Below are 19,995 nucleotides of genomic sequence, written 5' to 3' on the forward strand. Positions count from 1 at the left end.
TAGCATTTTATTTGAGTGTGTGAAATGAATAGACTACATGGCTATTATTCTAAAAAGATTATTCAGGAGATTTCATTTTAAAAAAAAAATCTTTTATCCCTTCTTGCAATGTTTCTTAGAACTAGTTAATTGTTTTTTAATTTGCAGATGTCCTTGGTACAATAATTCAGAAAAAAATATGGTAAAAAATAGTCTTTTTTTTTTTAACTTCTTCTTCTGAATACAGTCAGGAATTTTCTCTAAAAGGTTTTTTCTTTGCTAAGTAAGTCCACAGGGTTTTGGTTAGCGAGTCCACTGTATGTACTACTTTTAGTGCCCAGAGAAAGATTGTGTGTAGTGCAGGGAAGGTGTGGGCACTCAGAATTACCTGGGTTCTGTTCCCAGTCTCAGACTCCTCTGGGACTGAACTGCCATGCTTTCCAGAAACCTTGGGCATCACTGGTGTGGAGGCAGATTATGAAGCTCCAGCCTGTAAAGTTCCTCAATCAAATTGAGATCTCAGTTGGATACTAAGAACCTGGGGAATGACAACGAATCTGTGAAGTCTTCCAGAAAAGTTTTAAATTATTTTTCTCTTTAAAAGTTTGTAGTTTCCTATGCTAAATAGCTGAAACCCTTAGAAACTTTAAAGTGAGTATTAAACCACTTTCCAGCTTTCCAGACACTGACAGCTTCAGTAGGAATGGAAACAGAGCATAATGTAACAGCTTCTTCAGTCACTGTTTGGGGTTTTGTTGGCTTTTTTTTTTAGTTATTCAGTTTCCTAGAAATGTGGCATAATTTCCACCACTATAATGAAGAAAATTGCATACTTAATCATTATAATGATAATTTCTTTAGTGAGCTTCACTGCCTCCCTACAGTGGAAATACTGAATGAGGGAGAAGCCTTGCATGGTTTCAAGAATGGCTAAATGCCAAGGATGGAAATCTCTGCCACAGCAGAGTCTGATGTTTAGCAATTTAATGCTATTTCTTTGCTTTCCCTCTCCTCTCTTCTGTCTTTCCCCCTTCACCTGTAGAATTGGGAGAGATCCATCAGACTACTAAGTGGAATATGATACCAAAAATACAGCTGAGATTTACTACATTTGAATTTTTTTATTTCTGTCTGCTAAATCAAAGGGTTTTTCCTAAGCTGCTGCCTGAGAAGTTCCATCTTGGTGGCAATAGTTTGTGTAAGAAACTGGCAGGGTAGTATATATGCAAATTAGAAATGTGTTTTTTAGGTGTTTAGATAGTAATAGAGGCTTCTTTTGGTACCCTCTAATAAAGGGAAGATAAGGTAACATGGAAAGATGACTGTTGAAAAACTGCTAAGCCACTGCTGTTTGTTCACTAACCTTCTTGGCTTGGATGGAATCTTATCTGAAGTACAAGCCAACTCTTGAAAAATTCAATTCCAGAAAAACAGAATTTTTTTCCTAAATTCCAAATAATTTCCCAAAGATGAATCAATGTCTTTGGATGGAGCCCTTTGTGCAAGGCTCACAAGGCTGTAATTGGTCACGCCGTTCTGATACGCCTTTGATACAGTTAATTTGGGGCTTAATAGGGGCTTCTCCTTGTTGTAAAACATTTTGTGGAGCTGAGACACAGCCAATAACAGTCTGAATTTGTTTTGCAGGCATCTTTCCCAGGAAACCTGCAACTAGTCCTCGTTCTGCGCCCAACAGGATTCTTAAATCGAGCTCTCTCAGACATTGCCTTCAAGTTCAACAAAGATGAGCTTAAAATGAAAGTACCTGTAAGTAATCAATTTACTGAAAGCATTTAATGTAGCCAGTGAGGACCAAAAAAATCCCAACAAGTCATCTGTTTGTAAATGTACAGCAGTTTCTAATTTAAACTCTGAAACTAGACAAGCTAAAGGTATTTTACTTATCAGATGAAAGATAGTTAAGATGCTTTTGCCTCACACCTTTTTTGTTTTGGGTAATGAGTTCTTACATGCCAAATCCATGGAGGTGCCCTTGTCCTCTCCCACAGACCCAGGATAACAGGGGAAAATGAACAAGAAATTAACGTTGCTCTTAGAAAACATCCATGTATGGTCTATCCAAATAAAAAAATGGTGTAATTTATATTGTAGAATCCATAAACTTTTTTTTTCCTATGCCTGGTGCCTCGTGCTCATGCTCAGTTACTTACATTTACATCATCTTCAGCTGAAACAACTGTGAAGTTTGTTTTTCTGTACTCAAAGGAAATAAATAGTCCCATCACTTGCTTCTGTATTAAACTGAATTTCCCCTATCAGAGGCTGCAGCATGAGGCTTAGAATCCTTAACAAGGGGCATCTCGCCACTGCTGACACTCATTTTTTCTATTTTCTGTGCTGCTGCAGATCATAATGCTGGGCTCAGTGTCAGAACTGCAGGCTTATATTGATAAAACACAATTAACAGAAGATCTTGGTGGCACCCTGGACTACTGCCATAACAGATGGCTCTCCCGTCGCACTGTGAGTCTTGGGTCTGGTCCTAACTTTTCAGTTTAAGGAACTCTTCTGTTTCCATCCCCTGTCATTTCTCAAACAGTTTCCAAGTGATGCAAGTGGTCTTGGTCGGAGTGAGAAGATGTTCCCAGTGGTACTTAGTCATCTTAGAGAAATAATATGAGTAATAATTTGGGAGTGGTTTTCTCAACACTTGGAGCAAAGGAACTAGTCTGTTATTGTGTGGAGGTTTATTGGGTTTGCTCCGAGAGAGGAAAAGCTCAAGTTGTAAAATCAACTCCAGATTATATAAATATGAGGAAGATACACCTGATACAAGCCTAGGAAAAATATACAATTAAGGAATTAATGGTGACGGTATCTGTTGCTTGTGAAATTATACTTTGACCAGTTTTCAGTCTTGTAATTCATCTGCTTGAGTTTGCTTTGAGAGTTCTATTTTGTGTGCCTGTGTCTGCTTGTACATATGCAGAGCCTGAAACATCTCTAATGGTTTTTATTCCAAAAGGCTATAGAAGGTTTCGCCCAAAAGGTTAAGCAAACAGCTCAGATTCTTCAGTCCTTTGGGACTGAGCTGGCTGAAACAGAGCTACCAAATGATGTGCAATCAACCAGCTCCCTTCTTGCAACACACACAGAAAAGAAGGACAAAATGAAGGTATGTAACTTTTGTAAAGATGCTGTCTTCTACTTAAGCTGTGTTTTAATTTATAGCTAATACTGTTAATAGAAAATCTGGAGGGTATTAGTAGAGACTAATAACGTGAAACATTGAAATCTTATTGAACTTGTTTTGCTTGATGCTAAAAATCCTTTTTTCATTCAAAGATGACATTTCCTGAGGCTGAATTTATGTGTGTACAAGTGCATAACGATTTGTAGGAGGAAACAGAACTGGCTTTGTAAGTGGTGGTGTGCTCCACTGGTAGTTTTGTTCACCACAAGAAATTTAATTGTATTTGCATGCATATGAAAAATATTTGACCTTTTGGAGAGCACACAAATGTTCTTTCAAATCAGCTTAATTGAAAACTGTTTGGGGGTTTAAAAACTGTACATCTAAAACTTTTGGGATTTGCAGCCTGAGGAGTTGCTAGGAGGCTATCTCATGAAAATTCAACTTGGTTACACTAAGAATCTTAAGGTAGTAAACGTAGAAATAGCTGACATTTAGCATCCACTGTCTATATTTGTTGTCAAACACTGTTTTCAATCAAATTATGCTTGCTTTATTGCCATTAAAACAAAATTCTTTATCCAGTTCAGTGCGTTGTGAAGACTGCTTAAAAAAAACCAACAACCTACTACAGTGTGTGGGGCTTTGTTTTGTTTTGCAGGAGGATATCAGGTTAGCAGTAGAACAGGGAGATGATATCCTTGAAAGTATTACCAAACCAGTTACTGAGAACCCTGAATACAAACTGAATCAAGATCAGCTAGACAATCAAACAACAGTGGAAAGGTGAGAGGAGCAAAGCACTTTTCTGTTTAGTTTTCTGACCCCTCCCCAGCTCTTTTATTTAGCTCCATAGGCATGCTTAGGAAATAAGCAAATGCTTCAATATGAACATATAAAACCAGAAGCAAGTCCTCTATTCTCAGATCTGTCCTGATGTCCATTACCAGGTCACCTGGCTAAAAAGAAATAGAGGATGGGGTTTGAGTGGCAGTACCAACAAACACTGTTCTTGTATTCCTTTTTGCTAGATTTGGACTATATCATTGAGCAGCTTTTCTGTATTTTAAAGAATATTGATGCTTTGTTTAAAGGCTAATGTGCAATCCACAGAAATTTTGTTGCTGTAGCAAAAGCAGGAGGGGAAGACAGAAGTGATATATCCCTTCTTTTCTTTATATCCACTTTCATTAATTCCTTTGGAATTGAAGTGGGAGGTTTCTTTTGCTTTAGCCTGCCCTAAGGAGCTTCTTAAAATTGCTGAATATCTTACCAGTGTAATTAGTACCCTATAAAGGGCTACTAGAGTTTACACCACTCTTGAAGTATTTGCAGCAAACTTCCTATGTGCTTCCTTTGGGCATACAAGTCATAGATTTTCCTTTACACCCCATCCCCCTTAAATTACTGCCAGGTTTGAGGACGTTATATCACCACAGCACAGATGTAAAGCTGTACAGAGCTATGAAAGCATTGCTTATTTCCCCCAGGCAGTGTTCTGCATTCTTTTTTTGTCTGTCATTCCATGTTTCTGTTACTCTTGGGCTGAGTTTCCTTTCCAAATAACTGTCTATTCCAATCCACAAGCTTGGCAGAAGTCACTTTTTTTGGCTGTTGCTATCAGCTGTCCAAAGGATGATCCGGGTGGGGGATACTCATTTAGCCAAAACATTCCCACTCAATACAGTATCTGATGGAAGTTGGAACAAACTCTGTGTGTCTGTGTCCCCACCTTTTTTCTTATCAGTTTTAACTTCTAAATTCAAGCTTTGGTTCTTTGCTATTGAAGACAAAAAGTTCATTAAAATTCTGATGTATGGCCTTCCACACAGCAAAGTGCACTGGCAAGATCAGCCCCTAGGATACCATGCTGTCAAATGCAATATTGGAAGATAACTTGAAAAGTAGAAGTTTAAAGGCATTTGCCAAAATTATAATTGAAGAAGGCTCTTTCCATCACATTATGGCTGTAGGTTTTTGGGGGATATTTAAGCAGCAACTCCACTACTCAGAAGAGGAGGAGCAATGATCTTCAGGTTTATGATGAGCCTTGCACCAAGGAATGAAATGTCAGGGCAGCTGGCTGGTCACAGCAGAACAAATTTTTTGCCTTCATTTTTCCTCATAGCTCAGGGCTTGGGTTCCTCTGGGGCTTAGCCCACACACATTTGTATGTTTGATTTCTGTTTGCTAGCCCCAAGTCCCTGTGTCCCCAGGCCAGGGCTGAGATGCAGCATATGCAGCAGCTAGCTTCAAATTGACACCTGCCAGATTTTTAGAACTTAATGTTTGTGTTGGGTTTCAGTTTTCCATCAGTGTTATTCTAGGAAAAAAATTCTCAAAACAAGTTTACTGTATCCAGTTAGGTTTTTTTCTGGGAAATATTGCTTTTTGTTTACTGTGGAGGATTGTATTGTCCCTTGAAGGCTGCGTGCATCATTCTTACAGTATTTCTTTGTGTTTAAAAGGCTGCTGGCTCAATTACATGAAACAGAGGCTGCCTTTGATGAGTTTTGGATGAAACATCAGCAAAAACTTGAGCAGTGCCTGCGCCTTCGGAATTTTGAGCAGAATTTCAGAGAGGTGAGAAGTTCTTGGTGGCAGTCAATATTTGGTAATAGAGGAATGATTCAGAAGGAAATGCTGCCCCCGCTTGTTTTTGTGCCTGAAAGATTTCTCCAGTCTTTTTCTTCCACATGTCCTTACTTGACATACTGCTATCGTTACTGCCTTGAGAGCTTGCCTCTAGAGATATAAAAGCTTCTCTTCTGCAGTCTTGTGGGTTTTATTTCCATGAGCCCAGCAGCATATGAGAATTCAAGACCTTTGAAACCTGTTCTCCACAACAGAAGCATAACACACTGGCTGCAGCACTCTCATCTTGCCAATAGGCCCTTTTATGGAACCAAGGCTTCCCTAAACCTTCTGGCTGAAGTTTTCTGAAACAGTCTCCAAGACTGTGGGTGGGAAGTTGCAACCACACTGTTAGAAGCTGGGTGGAGGCTGAACTACAATTTTTACAGCCAGTTTCTGATCTCATGTTGGTTTAACTCATATGCTTTATGACACCTACAGTCTCTTTGTGCTGGTGTAGCTGATCTCAGAGCACAAGCCCTGTGTTCCATGGGCACAGTGCTCAGAAACCCTCTTGCAATTTTGTGTCTGTCTGTATATCTCTCTCAACCAATTGTTAGGGTGACATTTTGCTCATATTTTGCTGCTTACCTTAATGTTGCTTTATATTGTTGTCACTGAATAAAAACAAGATCACAAATGTTTCCTGAGCATTCATTTTCCTGCTTTTTTTCTTTTTAATGACAAGGAAACAGGATTGCTTCACTGTCTTTTCTTTGTTTTCATTTTGAATTGCAGGTAGAAGTAGGCTGACAAAAAGAGTGATTTGTTTCTGTGCCCCAGTAACCCCATGGTGTGAATCCCTTGACTAGAAGCAGTGGCTCTCAGCTGTTGGATTTCTAGAGAGGTGGAATCATCTCCATTGATACATAGCTGTGTCTCATTTCAGGTCAAAGCAGCTCTGGATATTGTGTCTGAGAGACTGTCTGCTTTCACAGATGTGGGAAACAGCTGTTCACATGTGGAGCACATTTTGAAAGATCTCTGTCTTTTTTTTGTATTTGTTTTCATTTTGAATTGTAGGTAAAAGTAGGCTGAAAAAAAAAAGTGATTTGCTTCTGTGCCCCAGTAACCCCATGATGTGAATCCCTTGACTAGAAGCAGTGGCTCTCAGCTGTTGGATTTCTAGAGAGGTGGAATCATCTCCATTGATACATAGCTCTGTCTCATTTCAGGTCAAAGCAGCTCTGGATATTGTGTCTGAGAGACTGTCTGCTTTCACAGATGTGGGAAACAGCTGTTCACATGTGGAGCACATTTTGAAAGATCTGGCCAACTTTGAAGAAAAATCCTGTGTAAGGTCCCTGTTCCTCTCTGTAATTCCTAGCAGGACAGTGTGTGTGTGGAGGTGACTGGTGTTTGGTTATTGAGAATATCTTGTGAGCAGAGCTGTAGCTGACAACAGGGCAGAATTGGTATCTAATTAATAATGTAACGTGCAGGAGGAATTTGGAATGAAGTCTTGAACCATTGGAGTGGCCCAGTGCTCAGGCACCCCTCAATAAAGAACAGAGTGTCCAGCCACACAGTCAGTGTGGTCAGTTTGTGGAAAAATTGCATGAAGAGCCTACATAAACAGTGATCAAAGGGCCACTTCCATTGCTATTAAGGCCACTTACTTCATTAAATCTCAGCAATGAGAAAGCTGTGGGAAATACAATGGGAAAAGCTGACCAACAGAAGCATACTCTCTGAACAATGTAGGAAGGGAACCTTATTATGATCTGTGCTTCACAGTAAAATAAATAGCTCTATAAGTGAAGTCATTGAGGATGAGGTGCTGGAGTTTGGTGGTTTTTGGATTTGGGTTCAGATTGCTGCTGTGCTCCAAATTGTGTACACACACACTGCTCAACAAGTAAGGCATGGAAAGACAATAGTGATTCCTTCTCAGGGAGGCATATGATTAAACTCATTCATGTTTCTGAAGTACTCTGATGCAGTAAAGAAGATGACATAGAAGTTCTTAGGTGTCTGGAAAGACAGGAAAATGCTCTAATTTATTAAGCAAGGCAGTTATTAATTGAAGATGTATTCTTCATTAAAGTGTATTTTACTGCAGGAAAAAAAATGGTCTCATTTTTAATTTTTTTTCATTGTTGATGTTGATCCAAGGAAAGATGTAGCTAAAATCAGTGCTTACTTTCTCAGGAAACTGTAGCAAAAGCCAGGATGCTAGCCTCTGAGGGGGATGCTTTTATTCAAAGCAACCATTATGCTGTGGACTCCATTATTCCAAAGTGCAGAGAACTTCATGATCTCTGTGATGCCTTCACAACTGAGACAGAACGCAGGAGGAATCTTCTTCACAAATCTCTAGAGCTGCATGGCTTACTAGAAAAGGTAAATTTTGTCCAAAACAGTTCTGTTTCCTCTCTTGTTTGCTTAAATCTCAACCAGTTGTCATAATGACATGTAAAAATATGTGGGTGTGCTGGAAGTTTTCTCCTTCGATAGCTGAATACATCACAAGTAGAGGTATGAAACGTTTTAGACCTCCTAGTGTTTGGTGCTGACATTGGTGCATTCTGAGCCTGTTCTTCTCTCTGTTTCTAGTCCATGAAGTGGTGTGATGAAGGAATTTACCTGCTGGCTTCGCAGCCAGTAGATAAATGTCAGTCTCAGGATGGTGCAGAATCAGCATTACAGGAGATTGAGAAGTTCCTGGACACTGGTGCAGGCAATAAAATCAAGGAGTTGAATAAAATTTACAGAGAGTATGCACTCATCCTCAGCGAGGACCTAAAGGTACTGGGAGATGTTTGTGTGTATCTATGCATCCATTTGTTGATTTTAGAATTGCTCTCTTGGATGGCCACTGATAAAGCTAAATAATCAGTACTAGGAGTTATATTTGGGAACTAGAGAGCCAACACATGGCCCTACCTGAGGTGCTGTGCTAGTCCTGGCACATCTTTGGATAAGCACCAAGGGCTTCAGAGCATTTAATAACTACTTCAAGTCTTCAGATTGTAGGATTGCTTTTAAAAAAAAATCTCTTGAGTATTTAAAATATCTTTTTGTGTGTTTATGTAGCCTGTCCTTGATATTCTTAAGCCTTTGTAACTGCTTTTTCTTAGAACTTGAGAACATGTCCCTTTTCCTCTTGCTTGATGTCTTCATGTTACAAAACTATTAGACACTGATAGAAAAAAACTTTTCCCTCTTTTTTGGTTTTACACTTGAAACCTGAACCCCACTAGTTTCTCTACAACAAAATGTTTTATGAGGTGATATTCCAATTTTTCCTCTTGGTTGATGTCTTCATGTTACAGAACCATTAGACACTGATAAAAAAAAAACCCTTTTCCCTCTTTTTTGGTTTTGCACTTGAAACCTGAACCCCACTAGTTTCTCTACAACAAAATGTTTTATGAGGTGATATTCCAATTTTTAAGTGTACTAAATGACTGAAACTTGTGCCTTGCTAGGAGTGAAGAGTAGGGTAGTATTTTTATAGGGTAATATTTTTATACATGGTATAAAAGCAATTGCAATTTCAAATCAATGTGCTGTCAATGGCACTGTAGCTTATTGACAGGTCTCTGGCAGGGATTATTCTTTAATTATTTATTTCCATGGCAATGGCAGGAGCACGTGCAAAAGGTTTTCCAGAAGCAAGAAAGTATGGAAGAAATGTTTCAAAAGAGACAAGTAAGTCTTAAGAAACTGGCAGCTAAGCAGACACGTCCTGTTCAGCCAGTTGCACCAAGACCTGAAGCCTTTGTGAAATCTCCTTGTACCTCTCCAGGTAAGGAATGGTACTAGCCTTTAATTAATTTTTTTGCACTCTGCTGAGAAACTTAAACTTCTAGCTGTAATTTGTGGTTGTACAAATATCTGTGTCAGATCTGCTCAAGTTCTGACTGATTTGTTTGATTCTGGTTTACCTCCTTAGGTCTTCAGAGTGAATACGTGTCCAGCTCGGACAGCAGCGCCCTGCGGAGGGTCAACTGCAGAAGGGGGAAGGTAACTTCCATTTCTTTGCACTTGTCCTTGCACGTCCTGCTTGAGGAAGTCATAATACAATGGAATAGCCAGGGATTTCAAGAAGAATGAGGCAATTCCTCTGGAAAAGTGATGGTATTGCCCACATCACAGTATGGTGAAGCAGTCGTGTGGTTTAAATAGAGGCTGCTTTGTCGCTGGGCTGGGTATGAGGGAAGGTAAAGTAAATAGTTGCCTATATTAGGAAAAATGTTAAAGGCAGCAAAATTTAAAATCTCTAAAGAGGAAACTTTATTTGCCAGTATTAACTGGCTACTCTTAAAACTGGTGAAAGCAAAGAGCTAGTTGTCATTGGCTCCAAGACAGCTTCACCTGACCTAATGGGTTGCTGTTCCCAAGTAGGGGTGGTCTTTCTGCTCCACTTCCAGCAAGGAAAGCAACCTGACAGAGGCAACAGAAACAAGTCGTTTCCCACTGGGTTAGAGTTGTAACTCAGCAAAGGTCCAGCAAGAGACCATGCAAGGGGGAAGGCAGGACCCTGTGACCAGTAGGGACCACAGCTGGAGGAGAGGGTTGGTTCAGGGGGGTGTTGAAAGAGCAGAACCTCTCTTGTTTTTTCAGCAAGCTGTAATTAGCTCAGCCATTTCAGTAGGAGTAGTAAGAGTGAAGTTCTGTGGCAAGTTAGGAAGTTCCCAGAAGTTAGCATAGTGTTTTTAGCTTGGAAAACAGACTTAAGGCCAGTGTTGCCTCCAAGATTATGCTGATGCTCTGATGTTGTCTTCCTGGAAAGGGGCCTTGAACCACAGCCTTCTCTAAGCTGGCCTTTCATGGAAAACTCCCTGTGTCTAAAAGTTCTTGTGTGCTTCATGACCTTCAGGTTGACATGGATTTTTTTGCAGTGTTCTTGCAGGTTGCCTTCATTTTTAGTAGAGTGCAGCCTGCCCTGTGAAAATACATGCAAGTAGAGCTGAGCACAAAGCTCCATATTTTAAAGTGCTTTTCCCACATCCCTGATGCTGTGATGATTTTTTTTGTTGTTGTTGTTTGTTTCTTTCCTTCTTTAGAGTGAAATAACTGAGCTCCATCAAAGCAGAGGAGGATCTGCAATGGATGATGAAGAAAACCTTGCTGTCCTACGGCAGTGAGTATATTCTGATAAACAAAAATTGCTTTTTCTCTGATTTGGTTCCAGCAAAGTCTGAATTTGGCTGAGTATTTGATAAGACAAGTCTGCTTCTCTAAATAAATCCTCAGTGCTTTTGGAAATGCCTCCTGTAAATCTCTCAGGTTTTCATCTCCATCCTTCAGAAGACTTTGTCTTTTCATATGATTCTTTTTAGTCCCTGTATTGATAAATGTGAAGAAAAATCACTTCCTTATCCAACAACTAAACAGGAGGCTTATATTAAAACAATAACCTAGTACCACCTCCAGTGTGTAGAGCAGAGCTTGCATTTCTAGCTGTAAACTGGATGCTTCTGTCTTTTCACTGTTGCATCCACGTGTCAAATCATACAAAATCATAAGGGGAAGGGGTTGGTTGGAGGCATTCTTGCTTGACCATTAAGGAAACTGAATTTACAGCAGCTTTGTGATATTTAAAGTGTGCCCTAAAGGCCTCAAATTTGAAGTGGAAGGTGTAACTTTAGGTCTGTATTTAGTAATCCTATGTAGCTCTAACTCCAGCCCCTGCAATACTTGCAAACACAGCATAAGAAGGGTTTGTATGTACAAGGATAAAATGCTTCACTGTTTCAATTCAGTTACTACAGCACTTAAGATCTTGGACTTGACTTTTACCCCTGTTTATGCATGTTTTCAAAAAAAATAAAATATTTTTGAAGTACCTGCTTCTCTGTATGGATAAACTGCTGACAAGAAATATCCATGAAACATCAAGTTTTCCATTTAGCTGGACATTGTTCTTTTATTTTCTGGAGTAAAATGGAAATGCAAAGTTAATGTTGCTTTGTTACTTTGCATAAGTGACTAGCCCTGCCTTTAATGGTCATTCTTTGTCTCCAGGCATGTCATTAATGAGCTTATTGAGACTGAACGTGCATATGTGGAAGAACTTCTCTGTGTTCTTGAGGTAAAGATTAAATTTCACTCTAGCTGTCAGTGAGTCTGTTTGTCCCTTCCACTTCATGGATGCTCTTATGCTTTCCAAATTACTATAATGCATCTGCTTGCCCTGTCAAACAGTGATCACTCCATCTCATATTTTTCACAGAGCCCAGAATGTGCAATTTTCCTCTAGAAATATTCATGCAACTAGAATTTCATGTTAGAAACACAAATTAGACAAAGAATAAGATATGCCTAACAATTTAGGTGGCACATAGTGAGATTTATAGTGATCATGAATTCAAAATTGTGAGGGAGACAAAGGTGTTCCCTTTGCTCTGCACTTTCAGAGGCACAATTGCAGTGCTGCTGAGTTGCTTGTAGAAATAGGCTGCAGTATTCTGTGTTGTTCCTCAAGTTCCAGCCTTCAGACATGGGTGTGTCATTCTGTAGTCCAATTTGACAGTAGGAGATGAAGTTGCAGATAACTGAGGTTGAAATATTTTAATCAGGATGAGCTAGAATTGAGCCAACTGGGTGTTCTTGGTGTCCTGTGCTAATGTTAATCTCCTAAATAGGAGCCAGTCTTCAAGTTATGGACTGGGAGTGATAATTTCTGAGTACATACCTTCAATTAAGAGTCCTGTGTGAGGGTTTTGAACTCTTGCTTTTGCCTAGTTTGTGCTCAGCTTCCCACAGCATTTATGTCCTGGGTCTGGCCCAAGTGCTAGGAGGTGTTGATGATGGTAGGATGGTTGCATCTGGTGTGTGGTACTGAAGCAAGATAGGTCTGGAGAGGCCCTTGAGGATGTTTTTATTCTCTGTTTTATGAACAGAGCCATACAGGTAACACTGCATACAAAAGCAAACTCCAAATGTGGTCCTTGCTGCTGCTACTGAAGGGTTGTTGCAGAATCTTTCTGTTCCTCTTCTCTGTTTTATGAACAGAGCCACACAGGTAACACTGCATACAAAAGCAAAGACTCCAGATTTGGTCCTTGCTGCTGCTACTGGAGGGTTGTTGCAGAATCTTTCTGTTCCTCTGGTGGGATTCTTGCTTTGCACAGAGTATGGTGCAGCCTTTGTTTTGCTAGGCCAAGCTGTCTCAGTTTTCTGCCAATGTGACAGACTCTCCACTCCCCTGACCATGACCAGGCACAACTCTGTGTGCCCCCTTGCAGTTTGGGAGTCACCTCTCTCTGACTTGGGTGACTGGGAGCAGTTCCAGCAGTAATTCTGGATCCAATCCCTCCTGAGGTATGGTTCAGTGGCAGTCTTCCAGCTTTTGAGCAATTCTAGTTATTCATCCCAAGTTCTGGCTCTTCTCCCTTTGTTTCTCCTCTTCTATTAATCTTCCAATTTTTCCTGTAAAATAACATGATACTCCTTTGTCTGGACAGTGTCTCCTGTTATGTCCTGTTGAATTACCATGTGTTTTCTCTCTGCCAAGGATTCCACAAGAAAAAAAAAAGGAGGTAGCTCCCAAGATTGATTACTGGGAAACACCTAGAGCTGCTTTTATTTGAGCTTGATGGTTTTTCTTTCATTAATAGTCAGGATCATCCAACTTTAGTCTGTGAAATCCAGTAATATTTACTGGGGAAAAATATTGCTCTAGCCTATTTTTAGGTAGAGTATTCAACTCCTTTTTCCATTTCCTATTTTAGGGGGAGAGATTTGGGAGAGGAACCAATAGTCAGCTATCTATGAGCTCCAGCACCTTTGCCTATACTGCTGTGTTTTTTTCCTTTTTTGTGGTGTTTAAGGAAAAATTCCTATTTTTTTCAAGGAATTTTTTAAAGAAATTTTTTGTTTTTTGAAGAAATCTAATCACTTTCCTGTCCAAATGATTGAATTCTTCAGGCTAGCTTTTACTAGCTAGTTCTCCTACCTTTTGTAGTTTCGACATCACTTGAAATTCTTGGTTGTAGCTGCACTTTTGCTTATCCTTTAATTTAGTTTGTCAGTTTGTTATAATTCAGTGCAGTTTATTACAATCAATATCATCAATGCATTGACCACCTTGTCCATGATAATCTTTTAAGTAACAGAAGCCATCTAATCCAGTTCTAAAGTAGGTTGCATCATCTTCTTTCAGTGCCTGTCACAAAGAAATCTCCTTACAATACAACTCCTGGAGCATTCTTGGAGTTTTTGTGGTTGATTGTTGGGGGTGTTTTGTTTGGGCTTGGGGTTTTGGGTGAGGGTTGATTGGTGTTTCTCTATTTTAGTGTTTCAGGCTGTCAGTTAATCACAGATTAGTGACCCTGGGACCAGAGGAGAGCAGGGCTGGGCTGAGGACACCTGTGTGCTTGCTTTTCCTATCTCTGCCAGATACACAGCCAAGGGAATGTGGCCTCACATGAAAAATGAAAGATATCAGAATCTAAAACAACGACTTTTGGTCCCAAAAGCCTATTGAAAATGTTTTCAAGGTGGAATTTGCAGCTTAATGGTTTCTGTCAGCTTGTTTCATTGTACTAATAGTTAAGAACACAGTGAAGGTTTGCCACTGGAATTGTGGCTTTGAACTCAGGTGTGCAAAGTCTAATAAAAAAATGTATAAACTATAGTTTGTAAGCAGGATGGGAATATGTGAATTTATCTTGGTGAAAATGACCAAGGAAAAAAGTCAAGGGAGATAATCAATATGCCTCTCTCCTGCCTTCCAGGGTTATGCTGCAGAGATGGACAACCCCTTAATGGCCCATCTCATCTCTCCAGAACTTCAAAATAAGAAGGATATCTTGTTTGGGAATATGGAAGAAATATATCACTTTCACAACAGGTAAAGATTTTCATTCAGGCATGAAAAGAGCATTTGGATAGGATTCTTTACTCTTTCTTTTAATCTGACTTGAATTGTTAAAAGATCTCTACTGAGTCCCACTTAGCTATCCAAAATGTCAAAATTCCTATTGCATAGAAGAGAGAAAAAGCAAAATATTTAGAAAAGAGGAGCAAAGCTGTGTTAAACTTTATTCAAATGTTTGCAGTACACAGGTAAAATTTTGCTCTGTACTCCTTTTCCTGAAGAAAGGTATTGGTGTCTGGTTACCAGCTAATTAAAGCAAGGTTTGTTTGGATTTGGGTTTCTTGTAATTTTTTTAATTAAATTTGCTGTGGAAAGTAAGTTGTTATTCTAAACCAGAAATTCACAACTTCTACATTTAGTTGATGCTGCTTAATTTTATACTTGAGTGAGCTCTCTCTGAAGTTTGAATCCTTGTTGCTAGAGAGATATTTCTTCACAGGATAATATTTAATTTGGTAGCAAAGATAAGTGTTTTCAAGAGAAGCTGAACATATTAAGTAGTTGCTTCTTATTCAGGCAAAACTAGACTGGAAGTTTTGCCACTGAGTTTTTTGGGGTGTTTTTGGTTTGAGGAGGTGGGATTTGGTTTGGTTGTTTGCTTTGCAGTGTTTGGTAGTATTTGGAAGGGAAAAAAAACCAAACACTTTAAACTGTACAAATCCTGCTGCCAAATATATAAGGCAGGGAAACAAAATCTTCCTCCTTCCCTCCCCAGTCTTGTATTTGATTTCAGCTGTAGCAACAGTAAGCTAAAAGAAATTGGTCAGAATGTTTATTTGAATTTGCTCTCCCTTTTTAAGTACATGCTCTAGAAGAGCTTTGTTTAGTTTTGGAGTACAGAATTAAAAGTCTGTTTCCAAAAGTTCAGAAAACTAATCGCAAGAATGTAAAAAGTAACTACAACTGTTTTAATATGTGTTCTGAGAAAATCTTCTTCCTCACAGAATATTCTTAAGAGAACTAGAAAACTACCTAGAGTACCCAGAACTAGTGGGACGGTGCTTTCTTGATCAGGTAGGTGCTGCCTTTTGCTGCCATTTCCTTCAAAGAAAAGAGACTGTAACATAAGAGAGAGGTTTTCCTGCAGTAATTGCCACCACATCCCCTTGGTTTGTCTTCCACAAGTAACAGGCTGAGGATGTAGATGTTAATTGAGAGTTGGGGATGTTTCCCAATGGGTGGGTTGATTGATTTTGTTAGAAAGAACTCCTGCCTGGTTGAAAGAAAACTCTTTTATTACAGTGGCAGTTAGGAAATCATGGAGAGGAGTCATACTCTGCATCATTTCACATCACTGTAAAGGAGTGGTTTTCTTGGTTACAGTTCTATACTGGATTTTTTTGTGGTGCTTGTCATTCTTTTCTGTTTCCTTTGAAGAGTACACCTCAACAGAGTAACTCAAAAATATTCTTATTCTGCAAATAAAAAGCTATGACAGAATTGAACTTGTTGTTTAATAAATCCCAGATTAAAAAGAATCTCACCTATAGTGTACTAAAGGCTAAATAGGAATCTGTTTAAGGAAATCAGTCTCCTGTTGTTGCTACCTATTGACAAAATATTCTTATTCTGAAAATAAAAAGCTATGACAGAATTGAAGTTTTTTTAATCTGGGATTTATTAAACAATGAGTCTCATCTATAGTGTACTAAAGGCTGAGTAGGAATCTGTTTATGGAAGTCAGTCTCCTGTTGTTGCTACCTATTGATGCTCTAAAACTCCTGGGAGGAGCCATCCCTCTCCCTCCTATTTGCTGGCTACATCCATGGTGATGCTGTTTCCTAAAATTGAAAGGATCAGAGGTGCTTCTGTGTGTGCTGATTTGCTGCCTTCTCCTTCCTTTACATCTGTCATCACTATGACATTTTTCAACAGTCTTATTTCCTTTTGCTTTCAGCAAGTGCTGAAGTCATGCTGTTAAGTTGGTGAAGTGATAAGGGTCAACAAACTGCTTTGTCTCTGCCTTAATGCAACTCCCAGTGAAAAAACATTCATAAAATGGAAATGTGTAAAGAAAACAGGGCAAAAACTTTAAAAAAAGCTGTACAGAGGCACTCGTGTTTGGGCATTCACTGAAGAGTTTTTCATGTTGTAATAGAAATATATAGAACTATAAAATACACATCTTCATAAGGTGCTTAACAACTGAAGCAAAAAAATAACAGGAACATTTTATTCTAATGTTCCATGTACAAAATCAGTAGCCATTATGAAAATTATTTTACAAAGTGATTTTGAAGAATTGTCTTTGTCTGGCATGCCTCAAGGAATTGTATTTTTTTTTTGTTTTTTTTCATTGCCTTTATGATTATGAAAAAAACCCTTATGAGCTTTGTTGGTTACAAGAATTTATGATTTTGAATAATTGTTTTTGTCTGGCGTGCCTCAAGGAATTGTATTTTTTGTTTAGTTGTTTTTTTCATTGCCTTTATGATTATGAAAAAAAATCCTTATGAGCTTTGTTGGTTACAAGAATTTATTAACTTTTTGCTTGTCTCCTCAATTTCAGATGGAAGATTTCCAGATTTATGAAAAATACTGTCAGAATAAACCACGATCTGAAAGCTTGTGGAGGCAGTTTTCAGATTCTGTATTCTTTCAGGTATGCTTGCTTGAGCCTTTAAAATAATTGTGATTTTGGTTTTGTTGTCATTTGAGGTTTTTTTTTTGTCTGGGATTTTTTAATTCATTTAATCACCTCAAGAACAAATAGCAAAACAAATATTGATCAGCATCCTGATGAAATCCAACACTAATTGCAGGAGTGTCAAAGGAAACTCGATCACAAGCTCAGCTTGGACTCCTACTTGCTGAAACCTGTTCAAAGGATAACCAAATACCAGTTGTTGCTGAAGGTATGTGTTACTAAACCATAATGCTAAGTACATTTGGTGCATTTGTGTGTAGTGGAGACAAATCAAAGTGGAGACAAATCCCAGTCAACTTTCAGCTCAGTTTTTTTCTCTTTCAGCCTAAAAGCTGCTAGCAGACAGGAAAATGTTACACAGAGATGCCTTGTGTGACTGATTTTGCCCTTAGATTTTTGTTGAAGAGAATTAAAAGTTGATTAGGAGAAACAGAAGGACCAAGAAACTTTTGCAACAAAGAAAAAAAACTATTTGAAGTACCTGTTACTCTTCAGTTACTGTCACCTCACCCATATGGCAAGAATTTACCTTGCTGGGTTCTAGGAAGAGCATTTTAGGAAATGTACTTGACTGAGAGCCCTTCATGGTGTTTTTACAAAGGACACCCTTGTGATTCACTTAAACATGCTTTATTGAGAGAGCAAAATAAGAGTAATATACTATTTTACATTTTTTAATCAGAGTATAAAGATTTGCCCTGGTTGAAGTAAGAAATATTTCCCACACAGACATGTTTGAGTAATTGTATTTGGCAGTAGTTTAAAAAAAAATTGCCTTGGACCAAATTTGCCCTTGAGTTAAAACTGAAGTTAACAGCATTTAAATAGTTGATTGTGTAGACAATGTTCAGTGTAGTAAGTTTAAGTCCTACTAGCATCCTTCACCATAATTTAAATAGTAAAACAAATTTGCCTGTGTTTTTACACGTGTTCACTTGTAAAAAGTACCAAATATAAAAAATAGCCTTTTTTGTTTGGTTGAGAGGGATGTTTGGGGGTTTTTTGTTTGGTTTCTGGGGATTTTTTTAACAATTGTGATGAAAAAAGTGTTTGCAAATTTGGTTTTGTCCAGTTCTCAGGTGGAGTTTACAAACTCTCTAGATGATCAAAATAGAGTTGACTAATTAGCAACGAAGATGATATGTAAAACTTTAGGATCTTGTGGATTCCATCCAGTATTTAACCTGCTGGATTACATGATATAAAACTTTACTGTATAACTTTAAAAACTTAGCCCAACTTCAGTGTTAAAATTGGAGTGTTCCTGGTTCCTGCTGTTTCCAAAGCTGAGTATCTTGTCATCCCCTGCCTGCTCAGGAAATGCTGAAGTACAGTAAGAACTGTGAAGGTGCTGAAGATCTTCAAGAGGCTTTAACTTCTATACTGGGTATTCTCAAAGCAGTTAATGATTCCATGCACCAGATAGCCATTACAGGCTATGATGTGAGTAACACTATACCTACTTACTTCTTAATTTATTTTCATTTATTTCTGAGATGTGTGTACAGCATACCCTATACTGTGTACTACTGAGAAGAATGTTATACAAAAGGTGCCTTTAAACTGACTTCTGTCTTGAAAATAATGGAAAATGGATCTCTCTATACTCTTCTGAAGTTTTCCTGCTATGAATAATATTTTCCTCCATCTACCCAAGTGTTTTTATCTTTGATCTACTCAACACTGAGTTAGAAAGTGAAATTCATCACGAAGAATCTGATTTAGGCTACTACCAAATGGCAGTCACAAAAAAGCTTGTATATATCTATGTGTAAAACTACACCCAAAACTTTCAGTAAACCCCCCACCCCACCCCCAAAAAAAGCCATCAACAATCAAACCCACCCCAAACCCTAAACCACAATGTAAAGAGCTTTGGCTCAGAGTTTGGGAGGGGAAAAACACCTGAACAGCCAAATATGTGCATTGTGCCCACCCAGCTCCCACCATATCTCTGCTACTGGTACTCTTGACTAACATCCTGCCTGAACAGTGTTGGGGAGGGAAAATTATGTGTAAAAATCCAACAAAGACTTCACTTTTGTTACATTTCTGAACCTGACCTAAACACTGATGTGAGAGATTACCTGAAACAACAGCATTTGTAAAGACCTGCTCAGAGCACATGTTTTAGTCTGGTGTTACTTCTTTCTAGTTATAAATATCACTTTTTTTGTTGTTCCAGGGAAACCTGAATGAGCTGGGCAAGCTCTTAATGCAGGGATCCTTCAATGTCTGGACTGATCATAAAAAGGGCCACTCAAAGGTGAAGGACCTGGCACGCTTCAAGCCCATGCAGAGACACCTCTTCCTCCATGAGAAGGCAGTGCTGTTCTGTAAAAAGAGAGAAGAAAGTGGAGAGGGTTATGAGAAAGCACCTTCTTACAGCTACAAACACTCCTTAAATGTAAGGCACCAAGCAGTCCAGCAAGGCTGAGGTACTGGAGGCTTACCTGATACAAAGCACTCAATCTCTTACATCCAACAGGCAGATGATATGTTAGTAGCCACTCTTTTCCTCAAGCAAGCCAAAATGTGGTTTGCCTTTGCAGAAATATAGTACCAAAGAATGGCAGTAGCCACCTGCTTCTGTTGTTACAGTAATGGGTCAGCTTCTGTTCTCTTTGCTTCCTAGATGGCAGCAGTTGGAATAACAGAAAATGTCAAAGGTGATGCAAAAAAATTTGAAATCTGGTATAATGCAAGGGAAGAAGTTTACATTATACAGGTAAATAATGTGCTGCTAACTTA

The 19,995-nt window shown here is 38.8% G+C and overlaps 1 protein-coding gene across 1 annotated transcript in view; it reads left to right on the plus strand.

Annotated features, from left to right (window-relative positions):
* Positions 1–19,995, plus strand: part of MCF2L (MCF.2 cell line derived transforming sequence-like) — a 60,451-nt gene that overhangs the window by 32,483 nt on the left and 7,973 nt on the right. Inside the window, exons 4-22 of the mRNA XM_008938187.1 lie at positions 1,627–1,746; positions 2,347–2,463; positions 2,966–3,115; positions 3,795–3,919; positions 5,602–5,716; positions 6,943–7,062; positions 7,919–8,110; positions 8,324–8,515; positions 9,359–9,518; positions 9,666–9,736; positions 10,780–10,856; positions 11,741–11,807; positions 14,455–14,570; positions 15,542–15,611; positions 17,107–17,199; positions 17,360–17,452; positions 18,562–18,687; positions 19,430–19,651; positions 19,880–19,972. Of these exons, the coding sequence (XP_008936435.1) occupies positions 1,627–1,746; positions 2,347–2,463; positions 2,966–3,115; positions 3,795–3,919; positions 5,602–5,716; positions 6,943–7,062; positions 7,919–8,110; positions 8,324–8,515; positions 9,359–9,518; positions 9,666–9,736; positions 10,780–10,856; positions 11,741–11,807; positions 14,455–14,570; positions 15,542–15,611; positions 17,107–17,199; positions 17,360–17,452; positions 18,562–18,687; positions 19,430–19,651; positions 19,880–19,972 (2,319 nt within the window). The remainder of the gene's footprint in view (positions 1–1,626; positions 1,747–2,346; positions 2,464–2,965; positions 3,116–3,794; positions 3,920–5,601; positions 5,717–6,942; positions 7,063–7,918; positions 8,111–8,323; positions 8,516–9,358; positions 9,519–9,665; positions 9,737–10,779; positions 10,857–11,740; positions 11,808–14,454; positions 14,571–15,541; positions 15,612–17,106; positions 17,200–17,359; positions 17,453–18,561; positions 18,688–19,429; positions 19,652–19,879; positions 19,973–19,995) is intronic.

Source organism: Merops nubicus, unplaced genomic scaffold, assembly GCF_000691845.1.
Source record: "Merops nubicus isolate BGI_N331 unplaced genomic scaffold, ASM69184v1 scaffold1014, whole genome shotgun sequence".
Classification (NCBI taxonomy): Eukaryota; Metazoa; Chordata; class Aves; order Coraciiformes; family Meropidae; genus Merops; species Merops nubicus.